General features: G+C 32.8%; 1 protein-coding gene across 1 annotated transcript in view; it reads right to left on the minus strand.

Moving 5' to 3' along the window:
- Positions 1 to 22816, minus strand: part of LOC123695274 — a 102738-nt gene extending 79922 nt beyond the window's left edge. Inside the window, exon 1 of the mRNA XM_045641052.1 lies at positions 22651 to 22816. Coding sequence (XP_045497008.1) covers positions 22651 to 22732 — 82 coding nt within the window. The 5' untranslated portion in view covers positions 22733 to 22816. The remainder of the gene's footprint in view (positions 1 to 22650) is intronic.
- Between the last annotated feature and the right edge of the window lie 498 nt (positions 22817 to 23314).

Consider the following 23314-nt stretch of genomic DNA (forward strand, 5'->3'; position numbering starts at 1 on the left):
CGTGGCTTATTAAAGTCTAAACTAACCTAACCTATATTTTATACGATCTGGCCAACTGTCGATGACCAAATCGTGAAACGTTGACGATTTAACGATCTGATCAAACTATGTTGGCCATTTCATGAAATGAGCAAATCTAAGATATGGCCACGACATGGACATGACTGTAATGTTAGTACTAGTGACTTATAACGGATTTTAAAGGCGATTTATTTATCAAATGGCTCATCTAATAAAATACCTTTCCGCTGTGCGTTACAGCGAGCGTAGTAACTGGCAGTCTGCGTTATTTTTATTTCTAATGAAACAGAAGAAAATACTTACTCTAAAACATTACATTTTATCACACTCACAGAGGTCAATGGTCTCTAGGATACGATTTTACCTAATATAGTACATAGCATTAAATCTATTTTTAAAAGAATTCCCACATCAAGGAAATGTTTTCTTAGAAAAACAGCTCGGAGCGCTAATCTTGGAAGTAATAAACCTCGACGCATCGACGTTGGAAAAACAATCCAAATAATATCGGTCTATTTTTTAAAGAAGTGCTAGTAATTATTGTTACGTAACTTGTATAATAAAATAACTTTATTTTAAATACTAAAGTTTCATTATGCTTGATATGATTTATTAAATGATTTTGTTGAAAAATACCTACTTTTTATTAACTGACCGGTTGGCTTGGTTGGTAGTGGTCCTTCCAACCCAGAGGTCGAGAGTTCGATTCCCACCCGGGGCAAATATTTGTGTGATGAACATAGATGTTTGCTCTGTGTCTGGGTGTTAATTATCTTTATAAGTATTTATTTAAAATTATGTATGTATGTTTATCAGCCATCTGGTTTCCATAACACAAGTGAAAGCTTAGTATGGGATCAGATCGTGCCGTATGTGAAAATTTTCCTGATATTTATTTATTTATTTTATTGTTATTTCAAATCCCGAAAATTACTTTTGCTTTCATACAATAGCAATTTCATATTAAAGTAGGTATACATATTATAGATTATATATTATGCTTAATAAAAATATATTTCTTAAACCATAGCTTTCAAAAATGGCTGACGTAGCACCACGTTGTTGCTACGATGCGTAGAAGCCGTAACCGTAGTTTTAAAACCACCAGTTTTCATCCATTTTTATGTTGATTTACCTGAAAGAAAGTAAATAAATATTATTATGTAAACATGGGTTTATACAAAAATGTAAAACGTCTGATCAAAATATGTTCAATTTAATTTTAAAAAATTGGTGAAACCATTTTTGATTTTATAAGCTAATCCAAACTATTATTATCTATCTCTTTACGTTTTATTCAGACTCATTAAACTTTTGCATGAAATAACAGAGCTTTAAAAATCATTTTTCTTACACCTAATATACATAGGTATGTACAAATCTTAAAAAGACGTGAATATTGTAAAAGCTATGTCCATATATCTAAACATTCATTCGTTGCCATTCATTGCCATTCGTTGCTATTCGTTGCCATTCCGTTCACTCATTCAATTCGGTCATTAGTGCATGCGCCAGTGTGTTTTTTACGAGAGTAAATTTGTTAGAGCCATTTAGAAAAATGTTGAAGGATTTAGAGCAGCTATTTTAACAGACGACAGTTTGTAATCTGTTTTTATATGTTTTTTATTCTGTTTTGTTTTTGTAGTTTTTTTTTATTAGTTTATCAATTTTTGAATGTACGTATTGTTATGTACGCTTTTGTTATTTAGGCAAGCTTTCGTCGGTGCAAACTTTGCGCATGGTCAAGTATAATAAACTCTAATTTATGATACCTAATAATATCTTTTATACTACTTGTTGCCTGCGACTTCGTCCAGGTGTCTATGAAGATATGAATAGTATGAAGATTAATGTGAAACTAGATCAATTTTTCGTTTGAATTTTATGAATTGTTACTCATTTTTATCGGCATTTGTAATAAGATACAATGATAATTTGGAAAGTCGAATAATATACTAAAACTAACAAGGAACGAACTAACACACATACATAATAAATATCACTATCTTATATACCACATAATACACACAACCATTTATGGCTGTCACACACCGGTATGAAACCGGTATCAAAACGTTATTAATATCGTTATAACGGTGCGAGTATCGTTTATTCGCTTCAGGTAATGCGGTGGGTGCTTCGCTGTTAAATATTCATGTTCGGGAAGATGGCAAATATGTCAAGTTATAGGCTTTTGCGATTAGGTATGTACCAAATAAAAATTACACTGATCGCTCCTATTGCAATAAAAAAATTGGTTGTCTGTAAAGTCGGTTCACTGACGATAGTAATTGAACGTGACAACGTCCGATTGTGCTTCTTTGTCGCTCGTTCCGCGCTCTCGCTTGCACATGCACATGGAATGCCTCAGAGCGAGGTAACGCCGCATGAGTCATGTTTTTTCGTGCGTGCAGCCGGCTCTATCGAATTATAAGACGTTGTCATGTCAATAAATTTAAAATATTCCAGGACAATTTTCACGACACGAACTGATCCCTTAGCTTTTGCTTGTGTTGTGCCAGCCATCTGGTATGGCTGATAAACATACGTATATAGATAATTTAAATAAATTCTTATACCTACCTATAAATAATTAACACTCAGACACAGAGCAAATATCTATGTTAATCATACAAATATTTTCCCTGAGTGGGAATCGAACCCACGACCTCTGGCTTGGAAGGCAGGATAACTACTAACTAACCGATCAGTTAATAAATAATAAAAAAAGACTTGTGACACTCGGGGACTGCCGCGGTAAAGCTATAGCATAGCATGCCTTCAAGCCACACCTCCATGCCCGTCGGAGTGGGGAGCGTGAGGTTTTTTCGTTACGGAATTTCTGGATTCGGTCCCCGCGCTCAAGGCCCGCGATAGAAGCTATGCAATAGCGTAAAAATTAAGACTTATTAGTATTGATCTAATTCTTTGCTTCAATATCTTATAACTTAGACCATTTGGGTGACAGTTGACCTTGACATGAAAGCCAGGTTAAGCCGATGCCTGGATTTAAAGGTAAAGGCACGTATTACCGGAGCTTTAGAAAAGTTTCCATTAGAAGAAATATATTTTATTGAATTATTAATAACTCGATCTATTGGAGACGGTGTTCACGGTGAAATCAGCTACGAAAATATTTTTTATTAACTCCTACCTTATTACGGTTTAAGACATTTATTTCTCAAAAAGATTACATTTGAATCACTTACAGAGAAATAATAATAAAATTTAATAAAACATGTTTGCTCGCTTAACGTTGTACGTAGTAAGTAGTTTGTTAACACAAATAGAATACAACAAGAAAACAAAAAAATGGGCGGTAATTTTTATAAACATAATTTCAGACTACCCCAACGACATTCTAAAGATATAATAATAATAAGGCTTGTGTTCTAGGTAAAGATATGCTATTTTCATGAGATATAAAATTAGTTTTATTTTTGCACTTTGTTTTTACTAAGTATATAAATTATGTATTTTAATTGTAAAAGTATAATTTATAGGTTTTATTTATGTTTATCTTTTATATTTATTTATAAATAATAGGTATATATGTTTTTTATTATAATATTTAGTTTAAAAGATGTTTCTTTAGCAATTTCTTGAAATTAGTTATCGATTTGGCTTCTTTAATATTTTTAGGCAATTTATTATACAGTTGAACTCCTTCGAATAAGATGATACTCTTTTTCCCGTAACTTGTCCTGGTACAGGGCAGGGCTATATTGTTTGCGCGCCGAGTCATACGGTTTGTGTGTTGTATATTGGTGGAAAAGTTAATTAGAGAATGAACATTTTTAGTCAAGATTTTTTTATTAACAGACATATATTAAATTTATAAGTTTGAGCCAGATTCATGAGCCGAGTTTTTTTGTATATGAGTGATGTGGGTGTTCGAGATTTATATTGAAATAAGGTTTTTATAATTTTATTTTGTGTTATTTGCAATTTTTTCAAATTTGTTGCTGATCCTGAACCCCAAACCTCGATTAGATAGTCAATATGCGACTTGACTAGGCTATTATAAATTGAATACCGCACTTTTTGTGGTAGACAACGCGCAATAGGTCGTAGCACGCCTATCAACGAAGTAAGTTTTTTGCGTACTTTTTCGATGTGTGCTTTCCACGTGAGTTGTTTATCGAGAAGGAGACCGAGATATTTTTCCTCGTTTACTTTTTTTATCGTTTCTCCGTTTATGGACAATGGATTGTAGGAGCCTATTTTCTTATTTTTTGCGGTAAAAATGATGTAATTAGTTTTGGAGGCGTTAATCGTAAGTAAATTTGATTGAAACCATCTGTTTAATATGTTAAGATCTTTTTGGGCTTGATTTACTACAATATCTATAGAATTACCATAGTAGAACAAGCAAGTGTCGTCAGCATATAAAGTAATATCTCCGGTTAATCCTATCTCGTGGATGTTGTTAATATAGATAAGGAAAAATAGAGGGCCCAAGAGGGAACCTTGAGGCACGCCACAGCTTATAGATCTTTTTTTGCTACAGTGATCATTAATTTTTACGACTTGATATCGATTGTTAAGGTATGATCTGAATATGTCATAAGCTACTCCAGTTATTCCCGCATTTCTTAATTTCAAGAGTAAAATTTCGTGGCTAACGGTATCGAAAGCTTTCTTAAGATCGACAAATACTCCAAGAGCTACCTTTCTTCGGTCTATGTTGAGTCTGACATTAGTGATAAGATCTACCGTTGCTGCAATAGTATTAGATTTTTCTCTGAATCCGTATTGTTTATTAAAGAAAAATTCAGTAGACGTAAGAAAACCGTTTAACCGAGTGTAAAATTTTTTCAAATATTTTTGACATAGCCGGTAGTACTGATATTGGTCGGTAATTGCTGGGATCTAGTTTCGAGCCAGATTTATGAATGGGAATTACTGAGGCTACTTTGAGGGAGTCCGGAAAACAACCTTTTTGGCATTATAAATCTATTTTGTGTATGTATTTATATCACGCAAGTTATGTTTAAAATCAGGCATATAAATTATACCTTTGAAAACAATGATTATTGAAGTTTTTATGTCTATGGTAATCTTATAATATAAAAATGAATCCTAAAATGTGTTGGTAAGCGCATAACTCGAGAACGGGTGTACCGATTTCGATAATTCTTTTTTTATTATATTCCTTGAAGTACGAGGATGGTTCTTATGTAGAGAAAAGGTAAATATGTACCACGGGCGAAGCCGGGGCGGACCGCTAGTTTTTAAAGTGAATCTTTTATTACATCGTCTCAAACTTTTTGGTCTGTGTAGCGCATGTCGCGTGACGCACGATACGTAGGATAATTATCGTACAAATACGATAATTTTTAGTTAAATGTCTATAGTGTGAAAAAAAGTTTCACTTTTACCGTGGTTTCATAAAACCACACAACATTTTTTTTGATAAGTATGTGAATTTAAAATTAGATAAAAGAAATGATAACAAAAATTCTCGACTTATTCTTCCGAAAAACTAATTAAGATCACATAAATAAATCTAAACACAGCCAAAAACCCTATTTGTACCATGTTAAAATCTAAAAAGTACACTCAATTTTTTTTCAAAATTTTCGCACATAAAACATAAAAAAAGCAATTTACAAAAGCATCCCCTAAATAACTTCAAGCGCTTATAAATCATGAACACGAAGCCTCGTGCATTTTACAGAAGCGCTAAGTGCGAGGTCAGGGTCGCTGGACCCTTTTAATGAAGCTATATAGAAAATTGCACGCTTTTTACGCAGGTGTCTTCAATTTGGGTAGCAATAAGGGTAATAGTAAAAAGCAAGAAAAGGATTAAGAGAGATTTGTTTTTACGTGGGTAGTTTTTTTTTTCTCCTGGTTGTCTGGTAGATATCGCTTGAAACGATAAGACTCATGTTTTGTGATTTAGTGTGTAATGAATAAATTTTCATTCGTTCATTTGTTCTATTGGCAGACAGGGTAAGAATAAACTATTAAGACTTCTCTGCATATGTAAGTACCTAGCCTACATTGATTATTAAACAAGGCCATAGCGAATAGTCTATCTAGATTCGCAATAAAATACATTCTATCTTAATAATTATACATATTATTATGAGAAAATATGTTTTAAAGTGAAACTTTTATTACATCGTCTCAAACTTTTTGGTCTGTGTAGCGCATGTCGCGTGACGCACGATACGTACGATAATTGTCGTACAAATACGATAATTTTTAGTTAAATGTCTATAGTGTGAAAAAAAGTTTCACTTTTACCGTGGTTTCATAAAACCACACAACATTTTTATTATTGCTAAACTGAACAAAGCTTTACATGATTATTGGAAATGTCGATTTAAAAGCAAATCACTCTATAATACAAAGAATTATTGGATTCAACAAATCTATATCACTTTCAAATTTTCGGAACTAAACCAAATTTAAATAAATACCAGCCTTTCAAATAAAAGAAATCATCAAAATCAATTCATCCAGTCGAAAGTTCTGAGGTAACAATCCCCAACAAATACCAGTTGAATTAAGAACCTTCTTCTTTTGAAATCGGTTGAAAACACAAATACACAAATCTTCCTCTAATTAAAAAAAATCATGATTAACGCAAAACGGTACCTATTCACTTCTAGCCTTGGCGGCTTACACGAAAACAGCACGTGTTTTTAAATCTCACAAACCGTAGTTAAATACGAAAACAGAAAATAATTGCATGCTAAGGGTTTACACATTGTGGGGCTAGACAAAAGTTGCGTCCGCCTCAGGGACTCATTAACAGGAATAACATACAGGGTGTTTGAGTGCGCTTTGTTGAATGTAAGAGTAAGAGGAAAGTGAAGGCTTAATTGTGTTCAATTGTATTTGATTAGATTTTTAAGCCATTGCATAGCTTTTATCTCAGACTTTGAGCGCGGCGACCGAATGTAAAAATTCCGTAACGAAAAAACCTAACACTCCCCACTCCAACCGGCACAGCGATGCGATGCTATGCTTTACCTCGGCAGTCCTCGAGTGCCACACGTATGTTTTTTTTGGTTCAGAATGTGGTGGTTAAGAGTTGTTGACGGAAAATATTCAAAAGTAATTATATACTGCGAGGTGCTATTTATATTATTACTAGCTTTGCGCTCGTGGCTTCACCCGCTTTGTCTAAAACCTAATAAATTGAATACAAAAACTCTCTTCTTGAATCACTCTATATATATAAAAAAACAACATTACAATCAGTTGTGCAGTTTTAAAGTTAAGCATACAAACAAACAGACGTAGAAAGCGTCTTTGCTTATACTATGTAGTGATTAGTATTTAATTTATTAGTGCGGTGTTGTTTTTCTAAACATCTGCATCGTTTTGATATTTCAAACTTAAGTTTAACAAACTAGCGATATAATATAGGAAATATTCTTATTTGTCTTAGGGCTGATTTTTCAATCCTTGGTTAAAACTTATTCATCGAATAACGTATTAAACTACCATTTCAAAAATGTATTCTAATTGTCCGTATATGACAGTTTACAGGTGACATTTTAAAATGTTCGTGTAATACTTTATTGGACGAATAAATTTTAACCAAGGATTGAAAAACCGGCCCTTAGGAGACTTTCAATCTTTGATTCGATTGTAAGTATCTCCTATGAGTGGAAATACATAGTGTGTTACATTGTCTAATTTACTTTCATGATAATTTTTTTCAGACTGCGTTATAAAATGTAGAGTTAAAGTCACTTGTACTTACTTAAATTACATGTTTCACACTTTACAAGTCACAAGGGACAAGGGACTTGATTTGAGATAATTATTATTATATTATACTAGCTTTCCACCCGCAGCTTCGCCCGCGCAGTCAAAGAAAAACCCGCATAGTTCCCGTTGCCGTGGGATTTCCGGGATAAAACCTATCCTATTTCCCAGGGTAAAAAGTAGCCTATGTCCTTTCTCGGGTATCAAAATATCTCTATACCAAATTTCATGCAAATTGGTTCAGTAGTTAAGGCGTGATTGAGTAACAGACAGACAGACAGAGTTACTTTCGCATTTATAATATTAGTATTATTAGTATTATTTACTACTATATTAGTGGATACAGAAGGAACATTAAATAATTAAAACATTTAATTATGAAATCAGACATAAAACACTTCACCTTCCTACCAGATTCTTTCTGGAAAGGTCTTTAGAAAATACACCCTGCATCATAATTTAACCGTTTGCTCAAAGAAGCAGCGGTTGAAGAGAGACAGTGTATACCAGGATTGTGTATGCTAGAGAGGGATAGAAGTGGTTTTAAATTCTAATGAAGGATTTCTTCGGGTACCAAGAAAGCTTACTTGGTTGGAACAAGTTGTATGATATTAGCGTGTACTGGAATACGTAGTGCTTTGTGAATCTCATTATTTACGCCTTTAATAAAGCGCTATGTAATTTTCGTTGGAAATGTTGTACAATATTAAGTTTGTTAAAATAAGGTTAAAATGATATACAAGTCTATGGTTTATGTTTAAGTCACAAAATACTGTAAGAACTATATGCAGTTGTTGCAAAGGAGGTTGTTGTGGTAATAAATTAAGAAAACTCATTAGTGTTTTGGCCTGGCTTACGATGTAAATCTAAAACTATTGAACGTTTTATGATATGTTTTATTACTGGATTGGGAAATTAAAATGTTGTGAAACCTTTATACATTTTATTTATTATCACGATTATGTAAATTTGTAAGATTAAGACAATACTGAGACAGTAAAATATCTAGGCAATTCCGTCATGTCATGGAGTAAGAGCCAGCGCGCACGAGCAACTTTGTCTCCGCAACTATTTTGTTGTTTTGCGGGGACAAAGTTGCTCGTGCGCGCTAGCTCTTAGTTGACGATTTTGGTATCTTTGAATCTTGCTAAAGAAGGTTCACTTCTGACACGTGTATTTAAAGCCTTGGTACTTAATTCAAAACTATTCTAATTAGTATTCATAGTTTCCTGGTAATAAATTATTTGACGATGAAGCGAGTATAAAGTTCAACCCTTCAACTATAAAACCTTTTAGTTAGAGTTTGAACCTGTTTGTATTTTTAGTACGATTGTTACAAGTGTGTTTAACTTTCGGAGAACGAGGTGAGTTTAAAATGTAGATATTTTGTCTATTCCCAAACATCTATCTGAGTAAGATCTGAGTACATCTTTACTTATCGATTTTAGTGTTTTGTGTTTTTTTTTTAGGAACTATTTGTTTTGTATTTGTAGAGACGATAATCTAAATAATATAAAATTATAAAGAAAATGAATTCGATCGCTCTGGCGGGTCACGAGTGGCTGAGTTGGTCAAGCATCCACCCCGGATTGGCGTGAAAGGATGCGGGTTCGAGTTCCGTCTCGTGATTGAATTTTTTCTATTCTTTATAAATTTAGATTTATAAAGCATTTGAATGCCGTAAAACCAAAAATATCAAATTCAATTAGTAATATTCATGGCTGAAAACTGGGCTCTACATTGTCAATTATAGATACCTAGTATTATTCTCTAGATTATTTGGTTTCTTATTGGAAACTAGGTTTCCGCCCGCGGCTTCGCCCGCGCAGTCAAAGAAAAACCCGCATTGTTCCCGTTCCCGTGGGATTTCGGGATTGCGTCATTTTCCCGGGATAAATTAGCCTATGTCCTTTCTCGTGTATCAAAATATCTCCATACCTCATGAAAATTGGATCAGTAGTTTAGGCGTGATTGAGTAACAGACAAACAGACAGAGTTACTTTCGCATTTATAATATTAGTATGGATTGTGTCAAGGACATGACAAATATTAAAGGTAAGATTTTAGTGTTATTTTTACATTCAGTAGCATTTCCATCAATTATATTATCTTTTGTCCCTCACTTCAATAAAATGAAACAATACTACTATTAATTACGTACGTTAAATTAACAAAATATATTGTTTTATCTATTTTTGACCTTTTATGAGTCTACAATAACGTTCCACTAAGCATACAGTTTCATGCCTTCCTTCGTTCATACGTATGAATGCTTTTTCATATTTAAACCGTATTTAACTGCGACAGAAATACAACTCAAGTGTTAACACATATTCTAGTGACGTCCTGGCGCGAAGCCAAGCGTCCCATTTTTTGTATACAGCCTCTTTGGAGATATCAAGCGGTGTAATGCGACAAGGCGATGACGGCCTATTGAATTCTGTGTGAGTTGCTACTAATCTTAGCTACTAATATGGTGAATTTTAATATTTTCTAGTATGAAATGAGGATAATTATTATAATAAGTTGCCGCTGTTCTGGAAACTAAAAACTGAAAATAGAATATTTATTTTTTATAACACGCTTTTAAGATTTATTCACGAAAGTAACCATCGCTGATTTATACTAATAATATAAAGCTGAAGAGTTTGTTTGTTTGTTTGAACGCGCAAATCTCAGGAACTACTAGTCCAATTTGAAAAATTATTACGGTGTTAGATAGCCCACTTATCGAGGAAGGCTATAGGCTATATTATATCATCATGATAAGACCAACAGGATTGGAGCACTGCGGGTAAACCGCAGGGCACAGCTAGCTGTTGATAAGTGTACAAATCTTTGAAATAAAAGTGGAAATAGTAAATTGTATGCTTCATTTATAAAATCTAAACTATTATATGACTTTTATTGTATAAACTATTTGTACCCAGCAATTTTGAATGTAAAGCGTTAAGCCCATACAATAAAAATAAATGTGACTATTAGAGTAAAATGAAAAATTACAGCTAGGTTATTGGACAACGTAGCGGATTGTTTTTTGTTATTACGTTAGTAGTATACAGCTTTTTTATATTTATTTCATACTAGCTTTCCGCCCGCAGCTTCGCCCGCGTTTCCAAAGAAAAACCCGCATAGTTCCCGTTCCCGTGGCATTTCCGGGATAAAACCTATCCTATGTGTTAATCCAAGTAACCCTCTATATGTGTACTAAATTTCATTGTAATAGGTTTAGTAGTATTTGCGTGAAAGAGTAACAAACACACACACACACATCCTCACAAACTTTCGCATTTATAATATTAGTAGGATAAAGTATAGCAACTCGGTTTTTATTCGAAACTATACATTTTCAGCATTCTTTTATACATGAAGTTATTGTTTTGTCACCGGTCGTTGATTACAACAAAAAGTTTGAATTGAATCTGCCTGTTTAAGTCGGTCAAAATTAGTTGTAATGAAGTCGATTGCATACATGCATACAGGTCGATTGCATGCTGGGCAAATCCGTGTGGTTTTTGGCATGTCAATTTGAAAGAAAGAAAGAAAATTTATTGCAAAAAACACAGCCAACAACATAACAAAATTTATCCAAACGGATACAGCCTCAGCAAAATGCTGCACAAAAACAGCGCAAAAAAAATATGTTACTACTATACACTTAATGATCTTAAGACTATACACTATACACATACAATAACACAGAAAAACTATTTTAAACTACACATTAAAACTGAACTAAAACTAAAATTTGTAAGAAACAGCGTATCATAAGCGAAAAATAAAATTGTTCTCAACTGTTGACAAGAAACTCAACCTCTTTACCGCGACCTACTTGTGTGTAGTTGTAATGCAAATAGCAAACATAATCACTTATTAAATACAATACAATTTCCTTCAAAATATAGAAAAGTTAAATGTATATTGATTATATTGAAAAGTATTTTTTTATATTTATTTATTTCAGGCAACAAAACAATGTAGTTACAGTTGTATAGTCAATGCAATTATAGTTATGTGGTTTCCCTTCTTCTTACAATTATTACCTATTTATTATTTAAAATTTATTGTGCTTGAGGACAAACATACAAAAAAGAAACAATATAATAAGAGTAAAAATGGGCGCCCATATCACTGTGCACTCATCTCTACCAGGCTTTTTTTGGGACGATAAATAATTCTAGATTGTAGTTTTAGCTACTATGGATAAGGCCCTTACTGAATTTTTGACGTGACTTATTATAGGTCATAATGCATAATTTATGAAGATGAAATTCATTTCTGTAGTTTTGTGATATCATATCAAAGGTCAGGTGTACAAGGTTCTTTAATACACATACAGTTTTAAGCTGTTGCATAGCTTCTATCGCGGGCCTTGAGCGCGGGGACTGAATCGAGAAATTCCTTAACGGAAAAACCTCACGCTGCCCACTCCGACGGGCGGAGGTGTGGCTTGAAGGCATACTATGCAATAGCTTTACCGCGGCAGTCCTTGAGTGCCACACGTCGTTTTTTTTCACACTAATGACTCATAGTAGTACAAAATTGACATATTCACATCTGAACCCTCATCCCGCGAAACATCAAAATTCAAGTACAACGCTGCAAAATTGAAAAGACGCTTCCACCTTATCAATTTACCTAACGAAGTGCACGCTCTAATTCGACAGGCTTGGCACATCTCCAAAACTGTAGCTTAGCTTTCAAATTATAAGTCGACCTACTTCGCTACGTGAATTTACTGATATTGTCGGCAAAATGTATTATGAAATATTTTCTCGGCCGTGCTAACCGTTCGTTATACAGGTTAGGTCATTTTAATTGTGCTGCTAGGCATCTTCTGTTCGAATATAATAGGTAAGTATTATGGAATATTACTAAATGCAGACGTTTAGAAATAATTTGAGTAATTCATTTGAGGAAAATAATAAATAATAACACAATGATAAAGAACTTTCAAACTAAGAGCAGTGGTGGCTCAGTGGTGAGACCTCGGACTTCGAATCGATAAGTCCGGGGTTCGAGACCAGACGAGCGCGCAGGAAATAAATTGATTTTAAAATTTATCTGCGCATGTTGTAACATCACCACTGCTCAAACGGTGAAGGAAAACATCGTGAGGAAACCGACATGTAGAAGAATTAAAAAGTTCGACGACATGTGTCATCCGCCAACACGCACTTGGCCAGCGTGGTGGATTATGGCCTGTACCCTCATAGGAGGCCCGTGTCCCAGCAGTGGGAACGTATAATATGGCTGATGATGATGATGATGATAAAGAACTTTATTTATGCAAAGGTTAATTTTAGAAATTAAAAAAATGATGCTGTTGGTGCAACATTGGTAAAATTAAACTATTTACTTAGAGATAGATATTATAATGCACTTTTATCGTGTATTTTAATTTTAATGTCCATTAGATTTTTTGGTTGCTTGTTAGTCTTTCAATAATTAATCACTACAAAGTATAAAACAAAGTCGCTTTCTCTTTCCCTATGTCCCTTTGTATGCTTAAATCTTTAAAACTACGCAACAGATTTTGATGCGGTTTTTTTAAATAGATAGAGTGATTCAAGAGGAAGGTTTTAGGCACAGCGAGCGAAGCCGCGGGCGGTAAGCTAGTGTTTTAAATAACTTACTTTAATCTAAAGATACACTACAGTACAAAACAATTCACATGTCTATCAATTAAAATATAATCCTATACTTCACTATACTAATGAAATTTCAATGCAAACCGCGTTACTTCACTAGTTTATCTAAGCCGCAAGGCACGTTCATTTATAATTTCCTCAAGCCAAGAGCAACGTTCGGTTGAATACAATTTATTAACATAAGACAATAATTATACCGCGGTTCTCGTTGCCTGTGTATTGTAGCTTAGTCCGAATTTACATTTACCGTTCATTTTGTTGCTATGCGGTGTATTTATAAATTTCAAGGGGTTGTTTGAGATAATAAGAGTTTTTGATTATTTATAGACCTTTGTTATAACAGACACAGAAGTGTAATATATAATAACCTAGATGTAACTATACCTAAGAAGATAAATTATATCGCTGATATCCTCAAACAACAATAACATGTTTTTTTTTATGAAAAAAGTTCATTCAACACAAGGTTTTCTTGTAGAAAATGCCAGTGTAAGCAATTCGGGACCATAATTCTATAGAGACCTTCGTAGTACTGACTTATAACTACCACAAAAGATCTGCTTCACATAATATAACACTTCTAATGACCTACTTTGTTCTGATTAATAATGGAACAAACCATAATTGCGTTCATTAGGTTTTTACCCCCTTACTTCGTTTGCATTCTTATAGTGTCTTTTCAGCGTGTGAAATTTTCATACAAATTATAATCAATTTAATGGAAATTATTTGATCTGTTAACGCGTCTGTTAATTTACCAGTCTTTGACGTAATAAAGAAAATACCAGCTGGAATTATCCCTCCCTGGGAGTCCTAAAGAGCTGACGTCATTAATAATTCAATGGTACAATACAATTTTAAACTGTATGCTGTGGACTTACGGTCTATTATCCTACCGATGACCCGGAAAACAAAATATAAGCCATTGGCGGGCCTCCAAATTAATAATTGAGTATTATGATCGTAATTCGATATTACATAGATAGTTGTTCTATTGTAATTTTGTTATTCCTTGGATGTCGCGACGTCCGTATCATTAGCATTTATTGTGGTTTGTCTTTAACGTTTTAGCTGAAGTTAAACTAAAACAGTTTTGCTAGCGATTTAAGACTGTAATGCATCGTGATGAATCAAGATAGTGTAGAGGGCCTAGATGTCTGTGATCGGTTGTCTTTGCAGATGTTTTTTAGATCGCCGTCATGACAGCAAACATCGAGGATCATTTATTGGGCCAACGCTGCCCATTGTGAAGAGGGCACATCAGTTTTGAAGTTTAATCAATAAAATATGGTTTTAACGCCGAGAAAATTGAGTAGTAGATGGTATTAGTAAGTAAGATTAGTTAGATAGATAATATGATTCATAATACCTTATACCACTTTGTAGTAAATACCACAAACATTTTCACTATTTATTGGTACGACTACAAAAACAAAGTCTGTTCTATATATTTTATTTATCATTGTTATTCAAGTCATGCGTGCGGAGATCGCGTTGAAAATACAAGTTGACGTAAAAACAGGGCAAATTTTATTTTAGAGATGTGTTTGTGGTTAAGGTATCAGGTATCTTTTATACTATTTGTGCCCCGCGGTTTTACCCGTATTATTATAGCCTTTCGCATTCCTCGATAAATAGAATTATCTAACACCGATATTTTTTTTTAATTGGGCCGCTTATAATATAGATTAAGTTATTGTTTGTATGTTTTATGTTTTTAGTACAAGGTAAATAGCTTGTTATTACATCTTGTACATACCTATATTATATACGTATTTAAATTAAGCTTCATTTAAATCATAAATCAGCCTTAAATGTCGTTACAGTAATATCAAATCCTTAATAATATTCTTCTAAGTAAATTAAAGGCGACTGTAATCCTAAAAGAAACTGGCATTCTAATAGTCTGCTTTAAATATTACTAAAGTCAATTTCATCTTTGACGCCAGTTTTATACATTTACTAGATTTCCGCCCGCGGCTTCACCCGCGTTTGCAAAGGAAAACCCGCATAGTTCCCGTTCCCGTGGGATTTCCGGGATAAAAACTATCATATGTGTTAATCCAAGTTACTTTCTATATGTGTGCTAAATTTCATTGTAATCGGTTCAGTAGTTTTTACGTGAAAGAGTAACAAACATCCATACATCCATACAAACTTTCGCATTTATATAATATTAGTAGGATAAAAAAATTCTTTTATTTTCTTAACAAACTGACTTCTATTACTTCAAATAGAAAGAAAGAAAGAAAGAAATTTATTGTCATATAACGATATGCCACACAATATAACAAAAACACATAAAAAAGCTAAAAAAAAGGAAGAACTTAAAAAGTAATTGACCCTTAAATTATATAATATTTTTTACAAATACACACATAAAAAAGAAGGGAAAATAAATATTGTCTCTTTCTATAATAAAACTTTAATGGTATCAGGTTTATCTTGTGATTTTTAGCGAGTTAAATATTATTTTAACGGATTAAAAGCGAGATTTATTTAATTATTTTAGTTTTTGTACACTTTACAGCTATATCAAAGACAGACTGAGACTTGGGGACACGGGATTTCACTTCTAATAAAACTAATATAAACAAGCTTCATACTTCTTTAATAGAGAAGATGAGTTTAATTATAACAAACAATAAAATATTCTTCCTCCACAGTATAAATATATCCACTGAACAGTCTGCGTTTCGATTAAAAATAATATAACTTTTAGCTGCGGAACTCTAAACATTCCCCGTAGTAGATTTAAGTGGTAGGGTTGGACTTGGCGCAGTAAATTTAGTTCCAACATTACACGTCATTTTCAACCTTACATCCCAGTAACAGAGTTGATATTTCCACAATCGACCAACAATATAGAGTGGTATAATATTATGAAATATTGTGAATATCGAATTACATTGTATTTTCCTTTATAAATGTCAATTGCTTTTAATATCAACGACGAATGTTCCTTTCAGGAAATCGAACCGTCAAATAAATAAGCAGATTTTTTTGTAATATCGCTTGATATGAATCTTTAATAAACAGGAAAATAATATTATTCAAGTACAGTTTGAATAAGAGAGAAATAAAATGGTGTTGACCTTTATTCATGGTTTCTTATAAAATTGCACTGTAATTTAAAGCAATAAAACATTTTTTTTATAAAATATTACACTCACTTAAATTATAACCTTCTTATATTATAGATGTAGATATAATATAACACAGTACTATAAGTAACTAAGAATCTAGCGAGAGCTAAAATGATCACTTCACGCCATTTGGGTTATAACAACAAAGACATGAAAATTGAAAAATGCTTCAGAATTGTTCTACAACAGTAACATGAGTAAAAAGATTAAATTCACGCAAAGCATAACGCCAAATGGAACTAAAATTTATATTCCCACATTGCTACGAATAGCTCCGTGCTACGAACGATCCTGTGTTACGAGTGACGTGCTACGAGCTTACCCTGTGCTACGCGCGAACTATGAGCGATTCTACGAGCGAAGCAGAGCTACGCTACTGACAGTTTGAGCTGCACTTTATGTTCATTTATCCATATTGTACATAAAAGAGTTAATTTTTATGAATTCAATGTTTCACACCATTTTCCAACGGTGTCATTTATCACTCCCTGGTTGGACAGCCGCTTGTTACATTTTACGTGTAATAAAAGTTTTTGCAACTCGGAACAGACAGAGTAAGTAGTTTCTAGAAAAACAATTTCCAGTTTATAAGTGGAATAACTAGAAGGCTCTTGCTTGATTCAGTGGATACCGAGCGTTAAAGCTAGGTTTCTGAGTTCAATTCCCGGTAGAAGATAAACATCGCGATCTGGCAAGATACAGAAGGCTTCGTATACTCACCTAACTTGTCCGTAAAAATTGATTAGTGAAACAGATATTTAATGCATCTACTTAACTCTTTACTAATTGACGCCCACGGCTGCCGCGTAACTACATCAAAGATAAATTCCAAAGTTTATTTTAGACGTCGCTATATCGTACATTCAATTTGTTAGAGCAGTATCTCACTAGGAAGTAAACAACATAAACCAATATCAGATTAATTAATTACTATATGTACGTGTGCACAAATAAATGTATTGAGTTCACAAATATTATGATAGACAGAGAGACGTGCGATATCTAATCCAAATACATAGATAGATATAAAAATACATGTGAAATACAATAGTTCGGTTATAAGTGTTTTCACAATGATTCAAGTTGTTTTTGCAATAAAAACATATGCAAAAATAAAATGAAAAATCTGATATGCGAACTAAAAATGTAGGTAGCTGCGAAAGTACCATCCAAATGATAACCTTTTATGGAGATAATTCTTACATAATATTATTTGGTGAGTAGTCCGTCCACTTATAATATCTTATTTAACTTTGTCGTACTACTTACCTCTCTTTATAGCACTCGCTACAAATATACTTCGTTGTTTGACTAAAACTCAGTATTGCTATTTTTCATTTATGTACTTGACTATTCACGAATATTGAAGATTTGTAATGATGTAAATTAATAATTTTCATACGGATGTAGAGACATTTTGACTTGATAAAATTTAAGTTATTAACCGACTTCAAAAAAAAGGAGGAGGTTATCAATTCGGCCGGTATATTTTTTTTTTTTTAATGTATGTACACCGATTACTCCGAGGTTTCTGAACCGATTTACGTGATTCTTTTTTTGTTCGATGCGGGATGGTGTCGAATTGGTCCCATAAAAATTTTATTCGGATAGGCCCAGTAGTTTTTATTTTATGAGCATTTTTGTCTGTAGGTATTTGTAAATTTTGCAAGTGCAAGTTTGAAGTCGGTTGTTTTTAACGCAGTTATCACTTGTATTAAGTTCTAATCGCAGTCGATAAAATATCGCACGCTTATATGGTAGCGTCTACTCGTTCTTTGGACTTTTAGTACTAAAACTTTAAATTGACTTTTCAATATGTTCAGGAATGACATTTTTATAGGTTAAATGTAATAAAAGAATTGGTATCTATGCTATTATTTTCTCAACAATCATCGTATTTTTAACAACCATGGAAGGGTGGGATAAGTTTATTATGTGGAGTTCACAAATGAGCCTATTTGGATTCCAGATTTTAATGAAATATTTTGTTGTTAAGTTGATTCATAGCTATGATTTGTGGAAATGTGACGTGAAAATATTATGAATATCTGTAAGTGTTTGTATCTCTAATATTGCAGTTTGTAACTTTTCACGTTTTTTAATTAAAATTGTACTAGTCTATTCCCTAACTTTTAATCGAACATGTATAAAAAAAAATCATGAAACAGGATAAAATACCTATGAAAAACAAATATGCAGGCTGAAAAGCATTCCATGCGAGTTATTCAATAAAAAATAACCATTGCAACTCGACTCACGAATCATACTAACAGTTCGCCATCGACTATTGAGGTATTGACCCGGCATTTCTCCAGAAGGACTACAAATCGGAGTCTCGACATTATCTCGATTTCCACTTAAACGGACGCGACGGAAAGCTCTCTATTTGTCAAAAGCTCGTAACTGAAACAAATCTTTGCTCGTTTTTATCCGTCGGTTTGTATTTTTCACGCGCCCCCGACTTACTCCACGCGTGCCGTGAATATTAGAGACTAGCTTTCTGCCCGCGGCCTCACCTGCGTTTTCAAAGAAAATCCCGCATAGTTCCCGTTCCCGTGGGATTTCCGGGATAATACCTATCATTTGTGTAAATCAAAGTTATCCTCTATATGTGTGCTAAATTTAATTGTAATCGGTTCAGTAGTATCAATATACTACTGAACCGATTACAATTAAATTGGTTCAATAAAATTATTCAATAATAAGAATAAAAAGCAAGGATTTAAAATTAAACTAATGAGGAAATGTGAAAATAGAGCAATAAACTTAAAACACACGCACGCACAACATATGAGTATATCTACTAAACTTGAGTTAAAATGTATAATTTAAATTTTATTTTGTATAATTTTGTATAAAAAATAGCTAAATTACCTAAATCATTATTTAAGTTAATATTATGCTATAGTTTTGTTATTATTGTGTCATTAAGGAAGGTGGACCCCAAAATACAGGCTGTCCTAGTTTGGGGTCCAAATGTTACATGTTTGTACCTAACCCACAAATTGATCAATAAATGATTTTTATTTTTTATTTTATTATTTATTAACTAACGTGTAACAGTGTGGTACAGATACCCCTCAGCGAGAAAAAATTGGTTGTCTGTAAAGTCGGTTTACTGACGATAATTGAACGTGACAACGTCCGATTGTGCTTCGTTGTCGCTCGTTCCGCGCTCTCGCTCGCACTTCAAGCCTTACACGGAACGCCTCAGATGAGTCAGAGCGAGGTAACGCCGCATGAGTCATGTTTTTTCGTGCGTGCAGCCGGCTTTATCGAATTATAAGACGTTGTCACGTCAAAAACACAAAGGGCGACTTTATCACTGTGCAGTGATTTCTGCCAGGCAAGCAAGGCACACAAGTGAATATTACAGCAGGAATATACTACATGTGTCACCTCTCTTCTGTAGAAATTGATTTCTAAACCGGTGTAACAGAACTTCTTTGTCTATTATAATAAACGGTACTCTAAAGAAGTCTTGTATAATAGATTTAAAATTAATATACGCTCTGTCACGACTATCGTATTTATCAATTTACACTAATCGTTTTTATGGTAAACAGTAATTAATGACACTCAGTTCAGTGATAAAAAATGTTTTGCCAAATATAAAATTTATTTCAATAGACTTTTGTGAAGTGATATAAATAATGAGTTTCCTAATAAAATACACAATTCAATACCGACTAACTAACATAACTATTTTTTTAGATACTAGCGGTCCGCCCTAGCTTCGCCTGTGGTACATGTTTACGTTTTCTCTCCCAAAGAAGCATCCTCTTACTTCAAGGAATAAAAAAGGATTTAATGAAATCGGTTCAGCCGTTCTCGAGTTTTGCGCTTACCAACACATTCAGTGATTCATTTTATTATATAGATTATATGGGAAATTATTTATTTATTTTTAAATAAAAAGAAATGGTCATACAATGCATTCGTTTTTCACTGCTAACCTTTAAAATAATTAGCTTACTACATTATAGACCGCTCTTGACCCTAATTCTGTGAGGATTTTGTTATTTTTTGTGTCTAGACTAGATGTGAGTAAGTCCAGTTTACGTTATCCCAATATATTGCCTGAAAAAAGTGTCGAAAAAGTATCGGGACTATAATCTATTTATTGCAAATTCATAGGTTTTTGCGTGATAGAGTCACTCGTACTATTTATTACATCCAGTTTAATCATCGTAGTAAAGTTTAGTAGATATTAGCAGAAAAACAGTGTAAACGTTACATGAAACTTGGTACCTTGTCTTATAATATACTATGTGTTACTCATGGCTTCACACGGCTGGCTATGAACGGAAATATGTTGACTATCGTCGTTGTTAAAAGTAACTTGTATCATTGCTCTTTTGCGTTTTTTACCCTCCAGAATAAAAATTATGCCATAGCATTGCTTCGTTGCAACGTGAAGAAAAGACAAACAAACAAATTTTCACTTCTTTTATAGTAAAAATAATTAATCCTGGGATTATAATAAAAAGCAAAAATTTCCAATTTTTAAATAATTATAGAAGCGTTATTAAAACTACATCATTGCTCTTAAAATATTTTATTCAAATATCTCAACGTCGATAAATATTGTTGGCGTTTATCTTAAATCATTTAATTGTTCTTACTTTGAAAAGCTTTTAGACGCTATAAATAAATACACAATAAAGTATGTGAATGATGGATATATTACGATGTGAAAAAACTTCATACCCTTAAGCGTATTCCGCGAAGGTATGAGATATGGTTATAGCCAAAGTTTATATTGGGTGTATATGTGTAAGTTTGTATACTTGAGAATAGTTTTATTCCTGTGGCTCTGTATGCGTTAAATGCGGCGTTTGTTAGTTTTTGTATGTTTGTGTCATGAATGTAATTAGTCAGTAGTAAATGCGCCTTTTCTATGTGTATTCATATTTTTAGTGTCATGAATGTAATTAATCAGTAAACAATAAGAAAAAAATAACAGTACAGAGTATTTTTTTCAGTGAGAAAGTTTTATGTTAACGGATTCTCATACACCTTACACTTCAAAAAGCTTCAAAATATAAATGTATTTTTTGTTGTTTTTTTTTAACCGGTAACAAAATCTCGATTATATTTATAACGTATTTTATAAGGTACCAATGTTTAATGTACACAATGTACTTTTAGATCTATCTGATCTATAACTTTTCTTACTTAATAGTAATAAAACTGAAATATACCGATTCAAAACATCTCACCCAATATTATACAAACGAAAGATATACAAAGCAGTAGTGAAACAAGTTCCATAAATAAGAAAGTCATTCAACGTTATACTGTCACATTTGCCATTCAGTAAGTAAAAGCCTCAAACAAAGGGGGACCAAGGAATAGCGTTTCTTTTCATTCCACGAATAAGACATCATCATGTCTATAAATCGTCACGCTGTATACGGAATAATGTCACGCGAACGTCATTAAGTGTCACGTTTTAAGCGTTTGAATGTGTTTGTTTGTGTGGCAACACATAAACAAATGAAAAGAATTTGATAATGTCTGTAATAAAATTCTGCTACGTAATAGGATATGAGTATAGGTATGTACTATGTACATTAATTGTATGTGTCGTGATTTTGATTTGATGGCGAGGAAATATTATTTTTCCCATAAAGAAGCCCCCTTTTACTAAGAAGCTTATCGTTCATTTCAATCAGCTTCTTCCATACTTTATTTCCAAGGGGACGCATTTTCCAGCATTCAGCATTTTTATGTAATTTACCGCAATACAACACAAACTGTAACTAAATATTCACCAAAGTATATTTACACTGAAAGTATGATATAATATGATAATAAAATGAAACCAAAATAATACGCTTTCGTAAATAAATTAACGTCATGTTGGCTTTATACTGTATTTAAATTATAATGATGAATCAGTTTCAATTATATTTATAATTTAATCCGTTATTTAATGAGGGACACACACGCACGAACGAGTCAAAAACCGCAACGTTCATATTAACATTATAACATCCATTTTGGTGGTGTATATAATATTTATAGATGTATTATTTATAAAAGCAATATCCATAAATCCTTTGTCCGTTGAAAAGTGCGAAATTCTTAACATAACTGACCTATTTTCGCTGGATTTCCAATAGCAGTTCCGCATATTAGAAGAAATATGCACGCACAAAGATACATTTTTACACTTAGCATAAATACACTCGTAGCATTTCGTTACGCGTTTCGTTGGTAGCGTAGACTCGTAGCGGGTTCGTAGCGTGTCGCGCGTGCACTCTACGCGAGATCGCGTCGAAGACTGAGCTTGCTACGGTACTCCAAATATTATTGATTCTTTAAATGTTATTTTTGGTTATTTAACATGTTATAATGTTGCGATTGATTTTGTTATTTTGATTTGGATTGCGAGGGAATATTAGGAATTATATTTGAATATTTAAAATAGTGTGAATTAGAAATTAGATAGTGCTTTATAAGTTTAAAATCAATATAAATATAATAAGGCTAATGATAATTAGTACTTTTTACTTATTTTTTAAAAAATGTTAAAATGACTTAGGAATATCAATGTTTAAATGAAAAATACTTATAGACAAGCGAGGGAATCATAAAAGATGGATTTTAAATATTATTATGTAGGTTTAAGCTCAAAATTATATCATTTGTAACAATACTATGTAGAGCTCTTTAAACCGTATTTATTGATGTACTCTAAAATAGTTTATATTATGTACTAAAAATTTTAATTCATTTATTTTATTTGGTAAAGTACATAAT

This window comes from Colias croceus, chromosome 11, assembly GCF_905220415.1.
Source record: "Colias croceus chromosome 11, ilColCroc2.1".
Lineage (NCBI taxonomy): Eukaryota > Metazoa > Arthropoda > Insecta > Lepidoptera > Pieridae > Colias > Colias croceus.